General features: G+C 44.6%; 1 protein-coding gene across 5 annotated transcripts in view; it reads left to right on the top strand.

The window, feature by feature from the left end:
- Positions 1-19,101, top strand: part of Utrn (utrophin) — a 427,285-nt gene that overhangs the window by 21,732 nt on the left and 386,452 nt on the right. The window contains exon 1 of one of the 5 annotated variants that reach the window (XM_070010728.1): positions 14,462-14,591. The exons of the other annotated variants lie outside the window; for them this stretch is intronic. Coding sequence (XP_069866829.1) covers positions 14,540-14,591 — 52 coding nt within the window. The 5' untranslated portion in view covers positions 14,462-14,539. Of the gene's footprint in view, positions 1-14,461; positions 14,592-19,101 lie in introns of those variants that run through there. 5 annotated transcript variants of the gene reach the window in all.

Genomic DNA, 19,101 nt, shown 5'->3' with positions numbered 1-19,101 from the left:
ATATATGGATTGGGAAGGGAATCTTGCAAACTTGGCTGGCCTTCTACCGCTGTCCTCCCTATTCTGGACTCCCAAATGGTTAGCATTGCAGGCACGAGCCACCATTTCCCAAGAGAGGAAGACATTTTATTATCTGTATTGTCCTTGTGTCCTTTTTTGTTTAACAGGTAGGAAGTGAAATGAAGTGGCTTACCCAGCCTCAAAAGTAGGGGTTGCTGTGTGAACTGAGGCCAGGGCTCCCTACTTGTGTACTTACTGTGTGAGATCCATTACATTGAAACCATTTCCAGTTATATTTTCCTTTCTTTTTTCCCCCCCTGTGCTGAAGCTGGAACCCTGGGTCTTGTGCATGTTAGGCAAGTGCTCTCCCACTGAGCTATATTTTTATACTTCTTGCACTTTTTCTATGAGGAGTTGCTGCTTTGCTTACTGGAATCTTTGTGGTACAAGCCTGCTCTCATGGTGGCCGTTATAGCTGTAGGCCTGCCATGGGGGATGCATTATGTCATTTCTTAAGAAAATGTAGGTCATGGCTAGGTGCCTGTGCCTCACGCTGGTAAGTCTAACTACTCAGGAGGCTGAGATCTGAGGATCATGGTTTAAAACCAGCATAGGCTGGGAAGTCTGTGTGAGTCTCCAGTTAACTAGCAAAAAGCTAGAAGTGGAACTGTGGCTCAAGGGGTAGAGTGGTACTCTGAAGCGAAGAAGCCAAGGAACACCACCCAGGCCCAGTACTACTATAAACACACACGTACACACACATATACACACATGCATGCACACACAGATAAAAGAGGGAGAAGAAAAGAAAATGCAGGTCAGGAAGCAGTATCCTGACCTGCAGACTTTTCTCATAAGCTTTCTGGCTGCTTCTTCTCTGAGCCTGGCAAGGGTAATAGGCTAAGGGCCTGTTATATCATCACAGTGGTGTGTGTGTGTGTGTGTGTGTGTGTGTGTGTGTGTGTGTGTGTGTGTGTGTGTGTGTGTGTGTGTGTGTGTGTGTGTGTGTGTGTGTGTGTGTGTGTGTGTGTGTGTGTGTGTGTGCATGTGCATGCGCACACATGCCCACACATGGAAGTAAAATGCCGGGAAGGAGACAGTGAGATGCCAGGAAGAGGGGAGGGTTCTGGGCTTGGTGTGGGCAGAGGTCAGGGCAGGGAGATTGGTTACAGGCTGAGATTCTTACACCAGTCATGGCAGGCCCAACTCCAGACTCTTGTTTCTGTGGTCACTAATGAGCACCGCAGCTCAGCCCTGCTTTGCCTGTGTGTCTGGGAGGCCTGGGCAGCCTCTTGGGATGGGCGTTTGGATCTGCATCCTCGGCAGAGCCGCAGTCTGGTGGACATTTCCCAGCGTCCTGTACTCTAGGCCACAGTGCCGACTGGATTTCTGCCTGTCTGCCTCGCTGGCCAGGGCTCTGTGTGCAGAGAGTGATGGCAGCTGGCGTGGCATTGGTGGGATTTGTGGCATTTGGGGATCCTTGGGCTTGTTTACTGATGCTCCGGTGGTGTATGTATCACCACCATTGCACAGTTGAAGGTGCTGTGGCACTTTGAGCTGCTCAAGGGTGCTCATGGGGCACCGACGTCCCCGTGGGACCACCACTGCTCCCCGCACACGGAGGGCACATCTCCAGGAGGCCTGGAGATGGAAGAAGCAGCCTGTGGATTTCTGGATCTGTTTCCCCAGTGCTTCTTTCTGCACTGCATGCTCAACTTGAATGAGATGAGATGCACATGGATGGAGATAGGTCCATCGATGATTAGACTAAATTATACTCTGGGTATCTACTAAATTATATGGTAGGATTATATACTAAATTATACTATGATTATACTAAAATGTAATTGGCCAAGGGTTGCTCATCCCTCAGCTGCAAAATGAGGAGGGAGACCCTGCCAAGGGGTCCTCTGTGTCTGGACACCCAGTGTGCTTGGTAGCTGATTCCTGTAGTCTGAGCCACTGGAGATCCTTGTGGTTGGTGCCCTGTGAGTTGAGAATTGCAATGAACACAATTGTGTTAAAAGAAAGCATTGGGAATTTGCAGGTCTGGGTGAGAGTAAGTGTACGGTTTGCTCAGTTAGTGGTATCTATAGCTACTTAAAGTTCAATCCGGTCTGTTAAACTTTTACTTTCTGTAGTAGATGGCTCTAGGAGTCTTAGCCAAAGTCAATGTGTTTAATGAGAGGTGCCCGGATGTACATTAACTTTTAAATTTGTAAGCAGAGACTTGCGCCATAAAAGCTAGCAATGTGTGAACTAATTGATTGCTCGCTAAATCCGGAGCGCATGAGGAAAATTAATTTTAGACAGGGAAAATATTTCTTGAAAGAACAGAGGGAGGAAAGAGTAAGCGTGTATGCTGAGCCTTTTTAAAGTTTATTTCCATTGCTCCCTGTAAGGATTCTGTGGGAAAATGTAGTCGTTTCTGTTTCAGACATGGGGATGTGTCTGTTATGGTCTTCAGTTTTGTTCTGTGTGGAAGGTTTATACTCAATCTCTGCCCCACATTCTTGTAGAAAGTCACGTGAAAGTTTGAAAAAGAAAATGCCAACAACAGTTCAGAGAGGGAAAGGGATGAGTTGATGACTAAGACAGAGGCGAGAGGAGTTTGTCTCCAGAAATTTTGCTTGCTTTATAGAAAGTGTCCTGTCGGTGCCCTGTTAAACTTGAGGTGGTTATATGGGGCAAAATGCTAAGGAAAATCATGAGGTTCATGTTGTAAATTTTGAAAATCACATTTTGAAAATGTAAAAACTTACTGTTGGCAATGCACTCTGTCTATCTATCTATTATACCTATCTATTTATTTATTGCTAGTAATGTGCTTGAACTAAGTTCTTCTCCTTATTTGGGTGGTGCTCTACCAATTGAACTATGTCTACAGTCCAGTGTTTTGCTGGTTAGGGATAAGTTCTTTCAGATTTTCTGCCCAAGCTAGTTTCTAATGTGATCCTCTAGATCTCAGCCTCTGTAGTAGCTGGCATTACAGGAATAAACCACCTTGACTATGTAGTTCTCCCCCCCTCTTCCTCCTCTTCCTCCTCCTCTTTCTCTTTCTCCTCCTCTTCTTCCTCCTCCTCCTCCTCCTCCTCTTCTTCTTCCTCCTCCTCCTATTCCTCTTCTTCTTCCTCTTCTTCCTACTCCTCTTCTTTCTCCTCCTCCACTTCCACCTCTTCTTCCTTCCCCTTCTTCTCATTCTCCTGGTCTAGAAGCTCCTAAACACCTTTCCTCAGCACCCCATAAATGATACACTTAAGGAATAATTAAAAGATGAAAGATGCCTTCCCTTCAGGTCAAAGAGATGTCACTTCATAGAACTCTCACTTGGGGTAGACAGTAAGCCAGGTGCAAATAGATAAAATTATGACCATAAAACCAGGAAAATCTCACAAGAAACCCCAGCGATATGAGCGAAGTTCTCCAGGGGTGTGCCTCTCTCCGGAGCAACTTCCGGTTTCTGTTGCTGTGGTGTGGCACTTGACCAAGTTAGTCCCTGTCACAGGGAGAGGGGAGCCTGCTCTACTTTCATTCATCTTCGCTGTCAAAGCACCCTTTGATATTCGATCTGGGCTTTTTCCATGGTGGTGTAGACTCCTCTCTCCATCCTTAAATCTTGAAGTTGCATTTTTCTGGTCTTTGTTCTGTCCTCTCCCCTTCTGGAAATAACTTCCAGATGAGATTATTTTTCATTTACAGACATCATCTCTATGTGTTGACCTAATCCTCTTTTCATGGTTTCCTTTCTGAAGTATAGGAACTCTGCTTTTAGAATTTTGTTTTTTAAAATAGCCCATAATACACACTAAAAATCCTTGAGCTACATGTTAACAGTGTTAATCAGTGGGGCTGAGGTTGCATGTTAACAGTGTTAACCAGTGGGGTGGGGACTTCTCGGTGCCCTGTGATTTTAGGAAACTTGTTCTGTCAGCGCCTCCCACCTTCCTTAGTCCTTTAAGTTTCTGCCATGACACCAAGAAATAAAGTGTGGCTTCGTTTAATTGCATTATAATATGTCTTGAACAAAAGCAAAGCTGCTTAAAACATCTTTTGAATTAAAGTGTATTTTCACAGTATTTATTGTTGTGTTTTTTTTTTTTTTTCCTAATCAGTTTCTTCTATTTTTCTAAATGAAGTCATGGGCATCCATTTGGGTGTTAGTTGTGGGTCTGCCATTTTCCTTGGAAGTGCTGTTTAGGATGTGCTGGAATTTTTCTATTTGCATGTTGCCTTAGGGATTTCTTGTTAAATCTTTTAATGAATGAATTATTGGCTGGTACTGGGGCTTGGACTCAGGGTTTGGGCATTGTCTTGTATCTTCTCTTGTTCAAGGCTGGCACTCCACCACTTGAACCATACCTCCATGTCCTATGTTTTGGTAAAGGTTAATTGTAGATAAGAGTCATGAACTTTTCTGCCTGGGCTGGCTCAGATCCTCAGATCTCAGCCTTCTGAGTAGCTAGGATTACAGGCATGAGTAACCAGCACCTGGCAATACACTATTGTGGATTGTTTTATGAGACATTTAGCAAGTACGAGGAATGGTTGTTCTGCAGAATAACTTAATGTATGGATGCCTTCATGTGTCCTGTCTTTGTGATCACTTCTTAACTTCACGATTATTGTGCTACATTTTCTGATGCAATTTTATGTGCCATAACATTAAGTTGGAACATTGCATGCCTCTATTTTTGTTTTTCTTTCCAAGTTATTCAAAGTAAATTTATTATTTTCTTATTTATTAGAAATGCTGAAGTTTGAACTCTTGAGCTTGCTTGCTAGGCATGTGCTCTACCATTTGAACCACACCGCACTATCCTTTAAAGTAAATTTTAACATGTAAAATTTGGGGCTAAGTAGAACCAAAATAAGGATTCTTAACATGTTTTAATAGAGTTATAAAGACTAATAGCGTTAAAATTGTTTGTATAATGTTATACAGGCTGCTCTTTTGTTGTTGTTTTTAATTTTTTTGTGGTCCAGTTGTGGGGCCTGAACTCTGGGCCTGGGTGCTGTCCCTCAGCTCTTCAGCTCAAGGCTAGCGCTCTACCACTTGAGCCACAGCGCCACTTCTGGCTTTTTTCTTTTTGCTTATGTGGTGCTGAGGAATCGAACCCAGGGCCTCATGCATGCAAGGCAAGCACTCTACCACTGAGCCACCTTCCCAGCCCCAGGCTGCTCTTTTGTTATTATTATCATTTCCCATGTCTACTCCTGTCCTTCCTTCTTCTGGAATCGTTTGCCCTTGATTTTGTGCAGGTTGTTGATGGGGATGCAGGAAACATCAGCTTGATCCAAGTTACTAGGTTTGGCTGAGTAAAATTGGAATTCTGTTTCAGGCCACTGGAATTTTGCCTCTGTAAATAAGGCTATAAAATACTTATTAAAATTATATTAATGATAATTATTATTACTATTATTATTATTTCCATTATTATTGTATTTATTTTTTGTCAATCATGGGGCCTGAACTTTGGGCCTGGGCACTGTCTCTCAGCTCTTCAGCTCAAGGCTAGTGCTCTACCACTTGAGCCACAGTGCCACTTCCAGCTTTTTCTGCTTACATGGTGCTGAGGAATTGAACCCAGGGCCTCCTGCATGCAAGGCAAGCACTCTACCACTGAGCCACCTTCCCAGTCCCAAATGACAGTTATTTTTAAATCACATGAAGTAGTGAGCTGTGTGCTGGTGGAAATGTGACACTCTAGTTAGAACGGAGTTATGGAAGCTGAGGCGAGGCTGCTCTGGGGCAGAGAAGTCAGTGGCTCCTGGGTGGAATTACAGAGGGAACACATCTGTCAAGGAAATGAGTGCCACACAATTATTATCCACCTTGCTTTCAGTCCAAGAGCAAGCACTTAGCATTCAGGCTAATGATGAAGTAGCATAAGCTTCATTTAACATCGGGATGATTTATCTGACTTGGCTCTGACACATCTGTGAATCACTGTCCTGTCTTCTGATCCTGTTGGTGCCTTGCTCATCTGATTCCCCCATGGCCTCTTCCTGCTGCTGATGGACATGGAACAGGTGAAGGTGTCCCTTGGAAGCACTCAAATAAGCTGATATTGCTGCCCAGGCTGGAAGGGTGCATCTGCCTAGAATCAGCTGATCATGCAAATCATCTCTGCTTTATCGTAGTAGACACCTTGCACATATTTTATGCTTCTTTCATTTCTTCCTGAAACATGGTTATGGTTTGGATCTTTTTCGTTTTCTGACTACTTCTTTGTTTTATTGTAAAGATGCGGTACAGCGGGGTTACAGTTACATGAGTAAAGCAATGAGTACATTTCCTGTCGAGCATTGTTACCCCCTTCCTTGTTGTTCTCCTGCTATCCATTTGGTTTGGATCTTAAATGACTCCCCTTGGCTCATATGTTATGGGCTTGGTGGCCAGCTGGTTGCTCTTCTGGGAGGTAGTGGAACCTTTAGAGGTAGGTCTTGAGGAAGAATTTAGGTTGTTGGAGACCCTTTGTAGGGGATGTAGGAATGCTGACTCCTTCCCTTCCATCTCTGTGCTTCCTGGCTGCTGTCAGTTAAGCCGCTTTGCTCAACTATCCCTGTTGTGATGCTCTTCCTTGCCACAGGCACAAAAGTATCAGAGACACCTGCCTAGGATACTGTGAGCCACAGTAAGTCTTTTGTGATAACAATGGAAAGCTGATGGGCACAAACCTGGGGTTTATAAGAGGGATTGTCCTGGTGGGGTGTGGGGGCAGCTACCTCTTTTCTCAGCATTTGGAAGAGTAAGGCAGGGGGAAGATGGTGTGTTCGAGGTTAGCCTGGGCGACACAGTGAGATCCTGTCCTTCAAAAAAGAAATAGCCATGAGGGGATGAGTAGTTTACTGGGTTTTGGATATTCTGTTCTGTACCCATCATGAATATATGCATGTACATGTATCTATGCAGCACACACATGAATTCATGAATACTTAAAAATACAAAGAGTAACTTTCTTTTTTTGGGGGGGGTTGGAATTGGGGTTTGAACTCAGAGTTTGGCACTTACTAGGTAGGAAGTCTGTATTACTCGAGCCGTGCCTCCAGCTCTGTTTTTGCATTGGTTATATTTTAAATAGGGTCTGTTGCCTTTTGCCTGTGCTTTTTCTACCTGTCTCCTGTGTAGGTGATATAGGTAGAAGGTGAGCACTCCTATCCCTGGATTGTTGGTTGAGAAGACAGTCTAACTTTCCTAGCCCAGGCTGGCCTCAAACCTTGATTCTCCACCCCTCAACCTCCTGAGTAGCTAGGATTATAGGCATGAGCCACCAGTGCCTGGCTAATTGGCTATTTTGACAGACACAATTATGACTTTCAGACTGCTAGAGTGGTCTTCCTCCTCTTTGATTCACGATGAGATGGAAGGACAGTTTTGTGATAATCCATCTTGAATGTTAGGGAATATTACATATTCCCACATCAGAATCCATTCAGCCCAACATTAACTTTTATTTGGTCTTAATGACTACTACCTTTATCTTTTTTAAGCTTTCTCAGAAACATTTTTTTATAATTTATTTTTAAAATTATCTTTAGTTGTACAAAGGGGTTTCAATTCAATGTATCCATTTATGAGTACAGTGCATCTTGATCAAGAAACGTTTTAAAGAAAATAAAGAGGTCTGGGAAGGTGGCTCAGTGGAAGAGTGCTCACCTAGCATGCATGAAGCCTTGGCTTTGATTTCTTCAGTACCACATAAACAGAAAAAGCCAGAAGTGGTGCTGTGGCTAAGTGGTATAGTGCTAACCTTGAGCAAAAGAGGCCTAGGGACAGTGCCCAGGTCCTGAGTTCAAGCCCCAGGATTGGCAAAACAAACAAACAAACAAAAAACCCCACAAAAACAAACAAAAAACAATAAAGAGTACCGTGTTAATTTTCTTTCCTGTAGTTTAGTATTTTTTTTTTTGTGATACCTAAAACGGACACCATAGTATGAGAAAACCAGTGTTACAAGTTTTCATAACTTCTAGTGGGTTAATCAATCAAAGTGGCTGCATACCAGTTTCTCCACCATGTAATCTTGGAAATAACTTGCAATTTTCAGAATATGCCAGAAAAACTTAAGTTTTATTTGCTACAAGTCTCCACCCCATTTAGGTAGGCATGAACGAGCCCACTGGGTTTCATGGGGGAATGTTAAAATCCTGTTGTGAAATTCTTTCTGGTCTGAAAATTGGCCTTGCAAAATTATTTCTCCATTTCAGTCTGTTAATATCAGAAGTATACATGTGCCCTTTCAGTCAAAGTGCGAAATACTTTCTACTTTCAAAAATTATAAGCAGACCTTCTATGAGTCAGGAGGTAAGCAGAGTTAAGCATTTGGGTTGTGAAAATCTCTATTTAGGGTTTTTTTCCCTTCCTTTTATTACTAATTTTTTCCATACAGTTATGATTTTTAAAAATTTGGTAAATATACGTGAGCTTTGAGTTTCTGGATTTATTTTAGCATGCATTTTTAGAGATCAAATGTATTTAAATTTTTAATAGCTGGGCACAGTAGCTTATGGCTGTAATCCCAGTCATGTGGGAGATAGAGATGAAAAGATCACAATTGGAGGCTGGTCTGGCCAAAGAAGTTAATGAGATCCTATCTCAATGATCAAACCAGGCATAGTGGTACGTGCCTGTAATCCTAGCTCACAGAAGGCATTAGGTATCAGGATCAGGGTCTGAGAACTGGTCTTGGCCAAACATGTGAGAACGTAAGTGAAAAATAGCTGAAAGGGCTGGAGGTGTGGCTAGTGTAATGTCTCAGGGCTGTCAGAAAAAAGAAAAAAGAAAAGAAAATGGTGAGGCTCTGGTCAGAAGGATTGCCCCAGATTCCTGAAGCCGTGTGTCAATCCCCAGTTAAACTCTGCTTGGGTGGACAGTGCAGTATGGTTCCGGGATATAAACCGATCCTTCTCTTCTGAGCCCATTTGACACCCAGCCTCCCACCCCACCCCCTCCCCAAACAAGTGCTTGAGGTTGAAGTACTCAAGGTGCTAGGATTCAGCAGAGGTTTGAAGAAAGCCTTCCTCATTAAAGCTGTGCACAGCCAAACATACCTGAGGGAAACCGAGAGATGGGACACATCCCCTTAATCCCCAGAAAAGCTTGGAAATAGTTACATCTCTGAAACAAGAACACACTTAGATCAAAAGGAAGATCCTGAGAGGAACGAGATCTTAGAAATTAAAACTATGATGTCAGAGGTGAAAATCAGTCACGGCTGGATGTGTGGATTACCAGAGAGGTAAATCCTTAATGACCACTTATTTTAAGGAGAAGCAGGATAAGAGTAGTTGTGTTGGCGTTGTGTAAAAGATACTCTTGATGATACCGATGACAAAGAGGTAAGCCTGGGTTTGGTGGTGCATGCCTGTAATCCCAGCTACTTGGGAGGTGGAGGTAGGAGGATCAGAAAGTTCCAGGCCAGATCTGACAAAATGAGCCAGACTCCAACTCAAAAAACGGAACAAGCACAACAAAATGATTGGAGGTGTGGTTTGAGTGGTAGAGTGCTTGCCTAGCGAGCCCGAGGCCCTGTGTTCAGATCTCAGTATTGCAAGGGGAATGAAAAAGGAAGAGTTGTTTGGTTTTTTTTTGGAAGTTTTAGGCTGAGGCTGCTTTTGGGCCTGTGGTGAGGCAGCATTCGGCTCATGGCTGCCCAGCAGTGGAGAGGTCGGGGGAGACAGGGTCACACAGTCCCTTCAAGGGCAGAAGACACCCCACCCTCCCTCCGCTGGACCACCTCCAAAAGCTTCCCGCCCTTCTCAGCAGCCCCAGTCTAGGGAATAAGGTTTAACACCGGGCCTTGGAGAACATTCCAGACGCAAAGTGTCACTGTTTAGAGATGAAGAAGCTGGCGATGAGGAAACCACCCTCTCAGAGGAGGACGCGGACTGGGTCTGATTGCAGTTTCATCTTCCTAGATTGAAAACAAATGGTGCACTTATGACTTGTCTAAAACCAGAGAAATATGTCATGAGACATTTACCTTAGAAATCATGTTCAACTTGGTTTTTAGTAGTAGAGAATAATATGAGCCCTTTGATATTTTCCTGTAGCTTTCTCCAGCATTGATTTCTTCTTTTTTAATAAAAATGTTTTTTTTTTATTTTGCTGATCATGGGGCTTGAACTCAGGGCCTGGACGCTGTCTTTGAGTTCATTCCTACAAGGCTGGCACTCTACCACTTTGCACGGCAGCTCCACTTCCGGTTTTCTGGTGGGTAATTGAAGATAAAGAGTCTCAAGGCCTTTCCTTCCCCCGGCTGACTTGGAAATGCAATTCTCAGATCTCAGCCTCTTGAGTAGCTTGGATTACAGGTGTGAGCCACCAGCCCTGGTGCCAGCACTGATTTCTTACTAGGTTTTCCTCACATTTTTCCGACCCTCCTGCCAGGCACTGCAGTCTCGGTGGTCTTTGAAGTCATCTAGATCATCACGCTGTGCATGTGGATTGTAAATACTGAAGTTATTCCACTGAGAGTCTCTCCCATGACAGCCCAGTGTTTTCCATGTAGTTGATGATGATGCCTGTGTGTTCTGCTTGACATTGCAAACCTCTGGTATTTTCTAGAACGGAGAATTCCTCATGAGCAGGCTTTATAGCTGAAGTGGCTTCTTCCTAGTATTTTCTTCTTTTTAAAAAAAGAATATTAAATATTTTTTCTCAGGTGGGTATTGGGTGGGAACTCAAGGTTGCACACTCTTTTAACTGCTAGGTCATGCCTCCAGCCATCTTTCCAGCATTTTCTGTGCTGAGCACTTTGGGGAGGGAGTGGCCTCCTGCTCTTCCTGTCAGGTGTAAATGCATGTGTGTTCTGATGCTGGAGCTGCCCTCAGTGCTGTAGAACTACCAGATGCTGGAGGGGACTCACCTAGTTCCTTTGCCTTATCTTAAGGCAAAGTTGGGGAAATTGGTTTTCCCCAGATTAACTCGTTTCACTCAGATGGCCAGAGTATCAAGCTACAGAAGGGTTTGATAATACTACAGAGAACATGCAACATACTCCTAGAAAGTAAAACAGGCTGACCAGGCCAACCTTGCACTAGGAATATAAGTTGAAGGCACAGGAAAAGAAGAAGAGGGTATGGGGTGGGGGAGAGGGAGAAGCAGGAGGGGGAGGAGGAAGAAGAGGAGGAGGAGGAGGAAGGATCATTTCCTATTTCCTTCCCTGTTGTGGTGTCTTTTTGGTTCTTTGGCAGGAACAAGGGAGAAAGTCACCAAATGGAACTGGAGCTGGTAAGAGAAACTCGCCAGAATCTGTAGTAACTTCATTTAAGGGAAGTGCTGGGCATTTGCTCTTCTAGAACATTCCATAACATGTCCTGGAAATTTGGTGTCTTCTGGGGTGGGGCCCAGTGATGTAGCTAGCCACGCCTGGCCCCTCCCTTCTCTTGGAGTGCTCCTGTTGTATTGGAGTGTTCTAGGCATCAGTGGCTGGCTGAAGACAGCAACTTGCCCTCGTAGGGCTCACGGTTCTGTGATTCCCCCTGCTGGGTACGTGCGGATACTCAGAGACAGTTGCTGTAGATATAAGAACAGGTGGCTTTCCATTTATCTGGCTGCAGCTTAGAAGTTCCCAGGTAGAAACAGAAATGAAATAGGTTTTGTTAGCTCTTCTTGTCTGATAGCCTTGCTTTACAAATCTCAGTGATGAGCTTACTTTTTTTTAGGAAAAAAGACTTTTTCACAGTGAGTGAAATTATGTTCAATCCAGGAGGAGCAACATGCAAGTTTTCTGGAAGCATCTAGTATTTATAACTCACAACAGTGACATACATGTGTTTAATCTACTGATCTATTTATTTATTAGTTAGTTATTCTGATTCCAGGGCTTGAACTCAGGGCCAGGATGCTCTCCTTGAGCTATTTACCCCTTAAGGCTGGTGCTCTACCACTTGAGCCCCAACTCTACTTCTGGCCTTTTGGTGGTTAATTGCAGGTAAGAATCTCATGCCTCAGTGGTAGAGTGCTTGCCTCGCATGCATGAGGCCCTGGGTTCCATTCTTCAGCACCACATAAGCAGAAAAAGCTGAAAGCAGTGCTGTGGCTCAAGTGGTAGAGCGCTAGCCTTGAGCTGAAGAGCTGAGGGACAGCGCCCAGGCCCAGAGTTCAGGCCCCACAACCGGCCAAAAAAAGAAAAAAAGAAAAAAAAAGAATCTCATAGATTTTCCTGCCTTGGCTGGCTTTGAACCTCAATCCTCAGATCTCAGTTTCATGAGTAGCTAGGTTTACAAGTGTGCACCACTAGTTCCTGGCTTGATTTAGGTTTATAATTCTTTATTCTGATCATGGATTCTCTTAGGACTTTAATGAATCCACACAACTATTTTTAGATGCCCAAGATGAAATATATGTGCTATAAAGGACACCAGTTATATTGACAGATAGTTATCAAATAGTCAAAGTCTGTGATGCATAACACTTGCACTTTGTTATTGCCTTCAGAAATAAACTTTCTTATCTCTGGCTTCTTTACTGCTCTGAAAAGTGAGGAGCCAGATCAAAAATTTTCCAGGGTGTCTGCTATAACCAGTGGTGAAAATGGCTTTTGTGAGCAATGCACTGAAAGGTAGTTTTAATACTGGGGCCTGACCTCAGGGTGTCATACTTGTTAGGCGTTGGTGGTCTGCCACTGAGGCATGCCTTCCGCTCTTTTTTGCATGGGCTACTTTTTCTTTTTCTTTTTGTTGCCTTGGGTAGGACCTCAGGAGGCTTGCTGGTGGAGATTTGAGTAGGACAGTGTAGAGGTCTGGAGCCCAGAGGTTTGAGCATTAACTTCTTTCCTATGTAAGGCAAAGACAAAGGAAGATGAATGTCATTAGAGTCAGGGCTTCGTAGACTTCAGGACCCAAAGCCTGGCTGAAGTGGTCTCCATCTCAGCTTCTTTGCCTTCCCCATGGCTCCCATCTCATGAGTGTCTGTGTGCTGACTGATGATCAACTGTACCCTTCAGGGATCATTCTTTGGGAGCAGTAGCCATGTGTGGTAATTCCTTAATCTCCAGAGCCTGGGGGCGGGGAGGGGGTGGGGCTTCAACAAATACGGACTAGGTGAACAAATCATCCATCCATCCATTGGTGCATCCATCTACCCACTTATCCAGCCATCTATCCACCTATCCATCCATCCACCCACCCTTCCATCTATCCATCCACCCATCTACCATCCTTCTACCACCCATCCATTCTTCGTTCCATCTCTATTCATCCACTCATCCTTCCATCTCTCCCTCCTCCCCCTCCATCACTCTCTCTCTCCGTCCATTCCACCCACCCATCCATTCCTGCCTGGGTTACTTTTGAGATTGAGTCTGGCTATGTGTCTGGGCTATGATCCACCTATTTTCTGCTTTCTGTAGTAGCTAGGATGACAGACATATGCCATCGGTATCTTGCTTAATACTGTATTTGTCATCTACCTTCACACTGAAGGGGGACACCAATTTCAGTTGGTGAAAAAATTTGTTTTTCCTAAGTTCTCAGATCTTCTTCCTTGTAATCAAGAAAATAGTTTCAAGTACATATTCATGAGTTCCAGGCAGCATGATCTTCTGAAGAATGCTAGAATAGAGATGAGCATTTTAAGTGGAAATAACTGTTTGGTGAGGAGTCTGTTCTGAGCCTCATCAGCACAGTACAACTTCGTGGTGTCTGTCCTCTTATATGCGTGGACCAATCCTAACAATTGCCTAAGGGGTAAACATTGAGACCTGCTGTGAGTGTGAATCATGGCATAACTTCATGGTCTGATAGGAGAGGGTGTGGTCAGAAGGGCTTCTTTCCTTCCTTAAGGAGCCAGGTTTGTTCAGGAAAATCTGCAGGAGGCTAATGAGTGTGTGTGTGTGTGTGTGTGTGTGTGTGTGTGTGTGTGTGTGTGTGTGTGTGTGGTGAGCTAAGACTGGCAGAAAGATGCAGTTGGCACTTCACTCACTAATATTTCTAATCCTGACGTTTGAGGACATGTATTATTTACTTCATTAATGGATGGCTTCCTGAAAGTTCTAGGGATTCCCTGGGAATACACAGACTTGAAAAACCTGATGGAAAAGTTTGTAAGAACAAGCTCTCTTGCAAGACTTGGAAATTTTTTTTTTTTTTTAAATCCTTAAATTTTCAACCCTGTGTGCTGGCTCAAATTCTCCTCTGGCTGAAATGGAAAAAAAAAAACACCAAAGGAGAGTGGAGGGAGGCGCTTGGCTTTCTCCTCAGTCTGGAGGTGTTTGAGAGGTGCAGGCCTCTTGCTGTCCTGGGCAGATGCGGACGGTCGCCGGGTTTGATTGGAAGGCGACAGGCTCTGGCGGAGGCTCAGGAGTCACACAGCAGATTGGGCCCTGCTCACAGCAGGAATGCGACCATTCTGGTTGGGGCAGTTGGGAGGGACTCATCTCTCCTGGGTTCCCATCGAGTCGGGCTCTGTGTTTTCAACGTGATTTTCCGCACGGCACCTTCTCCAGCACGAGGTGCATCTGTGTGGCCGTAGGAAATGTGCACTGCTTGTTTGGGAACCTGAAGCTCATCGGGAGGACGTGCTGAGCCGCCCGACATGGAGGTGAGATCCGAGTTCCCAGATGGAGCCAGCCAGGAGCCACAGGCAGGTAAAAGAGACTCGCCCAGAATGTGGTGGTGGTTACTGAGCCGTTCCTGCACCACAGGAGGCCAGACTGACTTCAGTCAGCCAACAACTAGGGTGAAACATGACTGAACAGCAGATTCTGAAACATAGGTCCTCAGAGGGACCTGGAATTTTTTTTTAAAATTTTTCTGAATAGCGTGAACTATGTTAGCTGCACATAAAGAATTTGACAATGTCAAACACTGAGAACATTCTGGAACCATGATTCACCGCTGGCTAAGGCTTTTGCAGCCTAGTCAGGACCATTGCCAGTCCGCACTAGAAACTTTCACAGGGCCTGGCTGGCATTTGTTGCCTGACTATGAAATATGAATGACTGGAGTGCAGTGTCTCATGATTTGCTGTGAGCCTCTTTCCCCGCTTCCCTCTGATAGAGGATCTGCCCAGAAATGTCTGTTGTACGAAAGCCACATGGGGGATAGAAATCGTCTAGCCTCTCCTCCACATTGTAACTGAGTAGAGGGGCTGTGGCCGAAGTGGTGTTCCAAATTTCCAACAACTGAGTCACGAAGGATTGCTCCTGTGCCCATTTGATTCGTCTGTGTCCCTCTGGGCTTGTTCTTTCTCACGCTTGTCATTTATTCCAGCTGTGCTGGTGCCAGGATTTGGGGGAAACAGACCCAGCATACAGGCTCATACAGGCTGAGGAAGGCAAAGACCCAGCACCGTGTGCTCAAGAAGCAGGCTGGGGACACATCCTTGGTGCCAGGGAATCAGGCATTCGGGAGGATTTCGTCCTGGAGTATTGCACTTGCAGGGACGATCAGTGAATGTTTCTTGGAGGTGGCATTGAAAGCTGTGGAAGGAAAGAATTCCAGGCTGAGGGGTGAATGTATGTCAAGGCGGATATTCAGTGAGTCACAGGGTGAGCGGGAATCACATGGCTAGTTGCTCCATCCAGCCACACTGGGCCACCCTGGAGCTCCAGGACACACTTGCCTAGAGTCTTTCCTTTGCCTGTGATGCTGGGCCCAGTCCATGCCTAGTTTTTCCTCTGTCTGCGTTTGGGTATTGGGTAAATTGTGCTTCCATGGGGGAGCCTGACCTGACCTATCTCCTACAGCACTCATCTTCCCATCCCCCACCCAGTCTGCCTGTTTGCTAATTGCTTTTTTTTTTGCTGTTGGTGGTGGTGGGGCTTGAACTGTGGGCTCAGGCGCTGTCCCTGTGCTCTTCAGCTCAAGGCAAGCACTCTATTGCTTGAGCCACAGCGCTGCTTCCAGTTTTCTGGTGGTTTATTGGAGATAAGAGTCTCATGGCCTTTCCTGTCCTGGCTGGCTTTGAACCATGTTCCTCAGATCTCAGCCTCCTGAGTAGCTAAGATTACAGGTGTGAGCCACCAGTGCCCGGCTTGCTAATTGCTTTGTTTTCCTGTTTGTTTATTTCAGTGTTGATAGGTCTCTGAAACAAAGCAGGTACAAGATGGCCTTCCCCCTGTAATGTGTCTATTGTGCCTTGTTTGGGGTGCTCTGGATCCCTGGGGAGGACATGAAGAGATATCACTCGAAAAAGAACTTGTCCTGCTGGCAGCATGGCCCAGCTGTAGAGCACCCTTTCCTTGCAAACTTGAGGCTCCAGATTCAACCCCTAGTACCTCCTGGAAAGGAAAGGCACTAGTAATGTCACTGATTATTTCTGGGTATTTCTTGAAGTCTGAGGTGATTCATACCTAGCATCTCAGCTAAGAATTTTATTTGAGACCTTGGGTATTTTCTCCAGGGAGTTATTTTGGATTTTGGAAGTAGTAAATTGTGTGTGGGGGGAAAGCTAAGGATTTAAAAAATTTAGTATATAAGGGAAAAATCCTACTTAGAATACTTGAGTTCTGAACAAAAGGGGAATTAATCAGTTTAAAGAAAATTATGTAAGTCATTCTTTACAGTAATTTTATACTTATTACTTTGTGTGTATGTTGGTACTGGAGCTTGAACTCAAGGACTCATGCCTTTACCTTTACTTTCTTGCTCATGGCTGGTGCTCTCTACCACTTGAGCCATGCTTTCAGTCCAGCATTTTGCTGCTTAATTGGAGATTGTGTCTCCAGGACTTTTCTGCCTAAGCTGGCTTCAAACCTGAGCAGCTAGGATTATGGGTATGAGCCACTGGCACCTGACTGATGATTTATTCTTATCTGTCTCTGAGTACTTATTCCTATAATTAATGATACTGTTTCTAACCCATTTAAACCATTTTCATTATATAATCAGTGATGTTCTCACACTGATAAGATTTCTTCTTTTGAGCCGATGGGGATAGAAAGTAGGGTCTCATACCTGTTAGAACTCTACCCCTGAGCTCCATCCTCAGCTTGACATTCTTTTTATTCAGCATAGGATTCAAGTGGCAGACCTTCATGTAGGTGGTCAATTTTGTCAGATTTTATTCGTTTAATACAGGGTCTCACCATGTGGCCCATTTTGGCCTTAAAGTCACTATGTAGTCTAGGCTGGTGTTACTTTATGCACTTTAGGATTCTTTGTGCGGGGATTATAGGCATGTGTCACCATACTCAGTTCCTTCTTTAATTTTCTTTCCTAATTTTTGTACTGAGATTGGGGTTTGAACTCAAGGGCCTAGGTGCTGTCCCGTAGATTTTTGCTCAAGGCTGGTACTCTACCACTTGAGCCACAGCTTACTTTTGGCATTTTGCTAATTATTGGGAGATAAGCATCTCACGGTCTTTACTGTCTGGAGTCCTTTCTTGCCTGGGGTGGCTTTCAGTGGTGATCCTTAGCCTCCTGAGTATTAGCCAGTATTGCAGGCCTGAGTCACTAGTACTTGGCATCTGTTCTTGTAGCTCGAAAATGGTGTCATTTCTATGACTCTTATCCGTACTCATACTTAAAAAAATATATGTTACATATTTCCTAGCTATTTCTTATACATATTCCAAGCTGACCATTTTTTATCAGGTGGGTTAAGATTGTACAACAAAATTGTTTTTGTTAAAATCTTTGGTCATGGTGGATGGAACGTGGTAGGTGGAGAATTCAGTCATGGTGGATGGAGAATTTTTGACTGTGGTCTGTTGCCCACCCCGCTTCTTGTGTGGCTAGGCCTGGTGAGGGGAGGACAGTCTGTGGGTGGGCCACTTACGCGATTGTGATTGTTTCCCATTTTGTCCTGTTCTGGTGAGAATTCTCTGTGTGGATCTGCTAATGTGAAGGGATGGCTGAGTAGGCTTCTGACCCTCTTCTTCACTGTGTTTCTTTGCCCTTGGCATTTGACCCAACCTTTTGTTCTTTTCTTGGAGAAATGGGAAAAATTATGCTTATATAATACCTTGAAGGTGCAGTTTTACTTGTCTTTATTTGTCAGGAGAATTTTCTGTTTGACCTGTTGGTTTCATGCTTCTTTCATTACATATTTTTAGGTGATATATTTTTATTATCTTTTAAGTACTTGTACAAAGGAATTGCCATTTGACAGAGCAGTTTATGAATACAGTGCGTCTCGCTCAGTGTCACCCTTTCCCACACTCTCCCCCACCCCTGGAACCCACCCCTTCCCTCACTGTTCTTAACGTGTGGTAGGCCATACATTGAAATTTTTGACTGCCCCGCCCCGCCCCTCCCCACCCCTTCTTCATTCATTACTTATTGTCTACTTTTCACATACTAGACGGGGAACTAGGCATTAAAAAACCATTGTGTGACCATCAATACTTTAGTTATGTTCTCAAAGAAGGTTATGTGAAAGAAGTAAAATGTCAGCAAAGAGATGTTTTCTGGTCTGCTGTGTACTTTTTTTTTTATTGCCTCTGGCTCCAGCACGGTGGCTAGCCGGCTCTGCTGACATCACTACCTAATAGTAGGTTTCTCTGCAGCAGAGGCGGAAGGTAATTTGAGAGACTCCATTTCACCAGAACCCTGCACCTGTTGCTGGATATTTTTTGCATATGAAATCCAGAACCTCGAGTCATTTACTTTTATTTCCTTCTTTCCGGTGTGTGTGTGTGTGTGTGTGTGGCCAGATTAATAACTTGTACGGAGAGTTAGCATCTCCCATCAGCCTGTGATTGTATTGCTCTCAGAGGTATGGACTCACAGTTTGTCCTGTCATCCAGAGCCTCAGGTCTACAGGGTCTCTGGTCTGCAGTGTGTACTTGGGCCGGTTGGGGACTGGCGTGCGTTGGCACTGGCTTTCAGTTGCTGCTGCCTCTGCTGTCTGGAACCACATTGCTAGCGACGCGCATGTTTTTCTTCTTGACATCGTGAGACTTTTGGCTCTGCCTGGGGAAGAGGAAGTGCTGCCTAGTATCATTTACTTTCATAAAAATAACTTGGACACCTCTAGCGTCATGTGGGAGAGGCGCTGCTGCTCCAGCCTGGGAGCTGCCTTAGAAACACACGATCCTGCCCTCCTGACACGATCCCACAGAAGCAGAGGCTGTTGGGCTGGGACCCCGGAAGTGAGAGGAAGCCACTCACTCCCTGCATGAATTTACTGTTTTCCTGGAGGTACCGAAACTT

Source organism: Dipodomys merriami, unplaced genomic scaffold (assembly GCF_024711535.1).
Source record: "Dipodomys merriami isolate MVZ:Mamm:240054 unplaced genomic scaffold, mDipMer1.0.p SCAF_8, whole genome shotgun sequence".
Classification (NCBI taxonomy): Eukaryota; Metazoa; Chordata; class Mammalia; order Rodentia; family Heteromyidae; genus Dipodomys; species Dipodomys merriami.
Note: the sequence above shows the minus strand (reverse complement) of the source record. Positions and strands in the feature narration are given on the sequence as shown.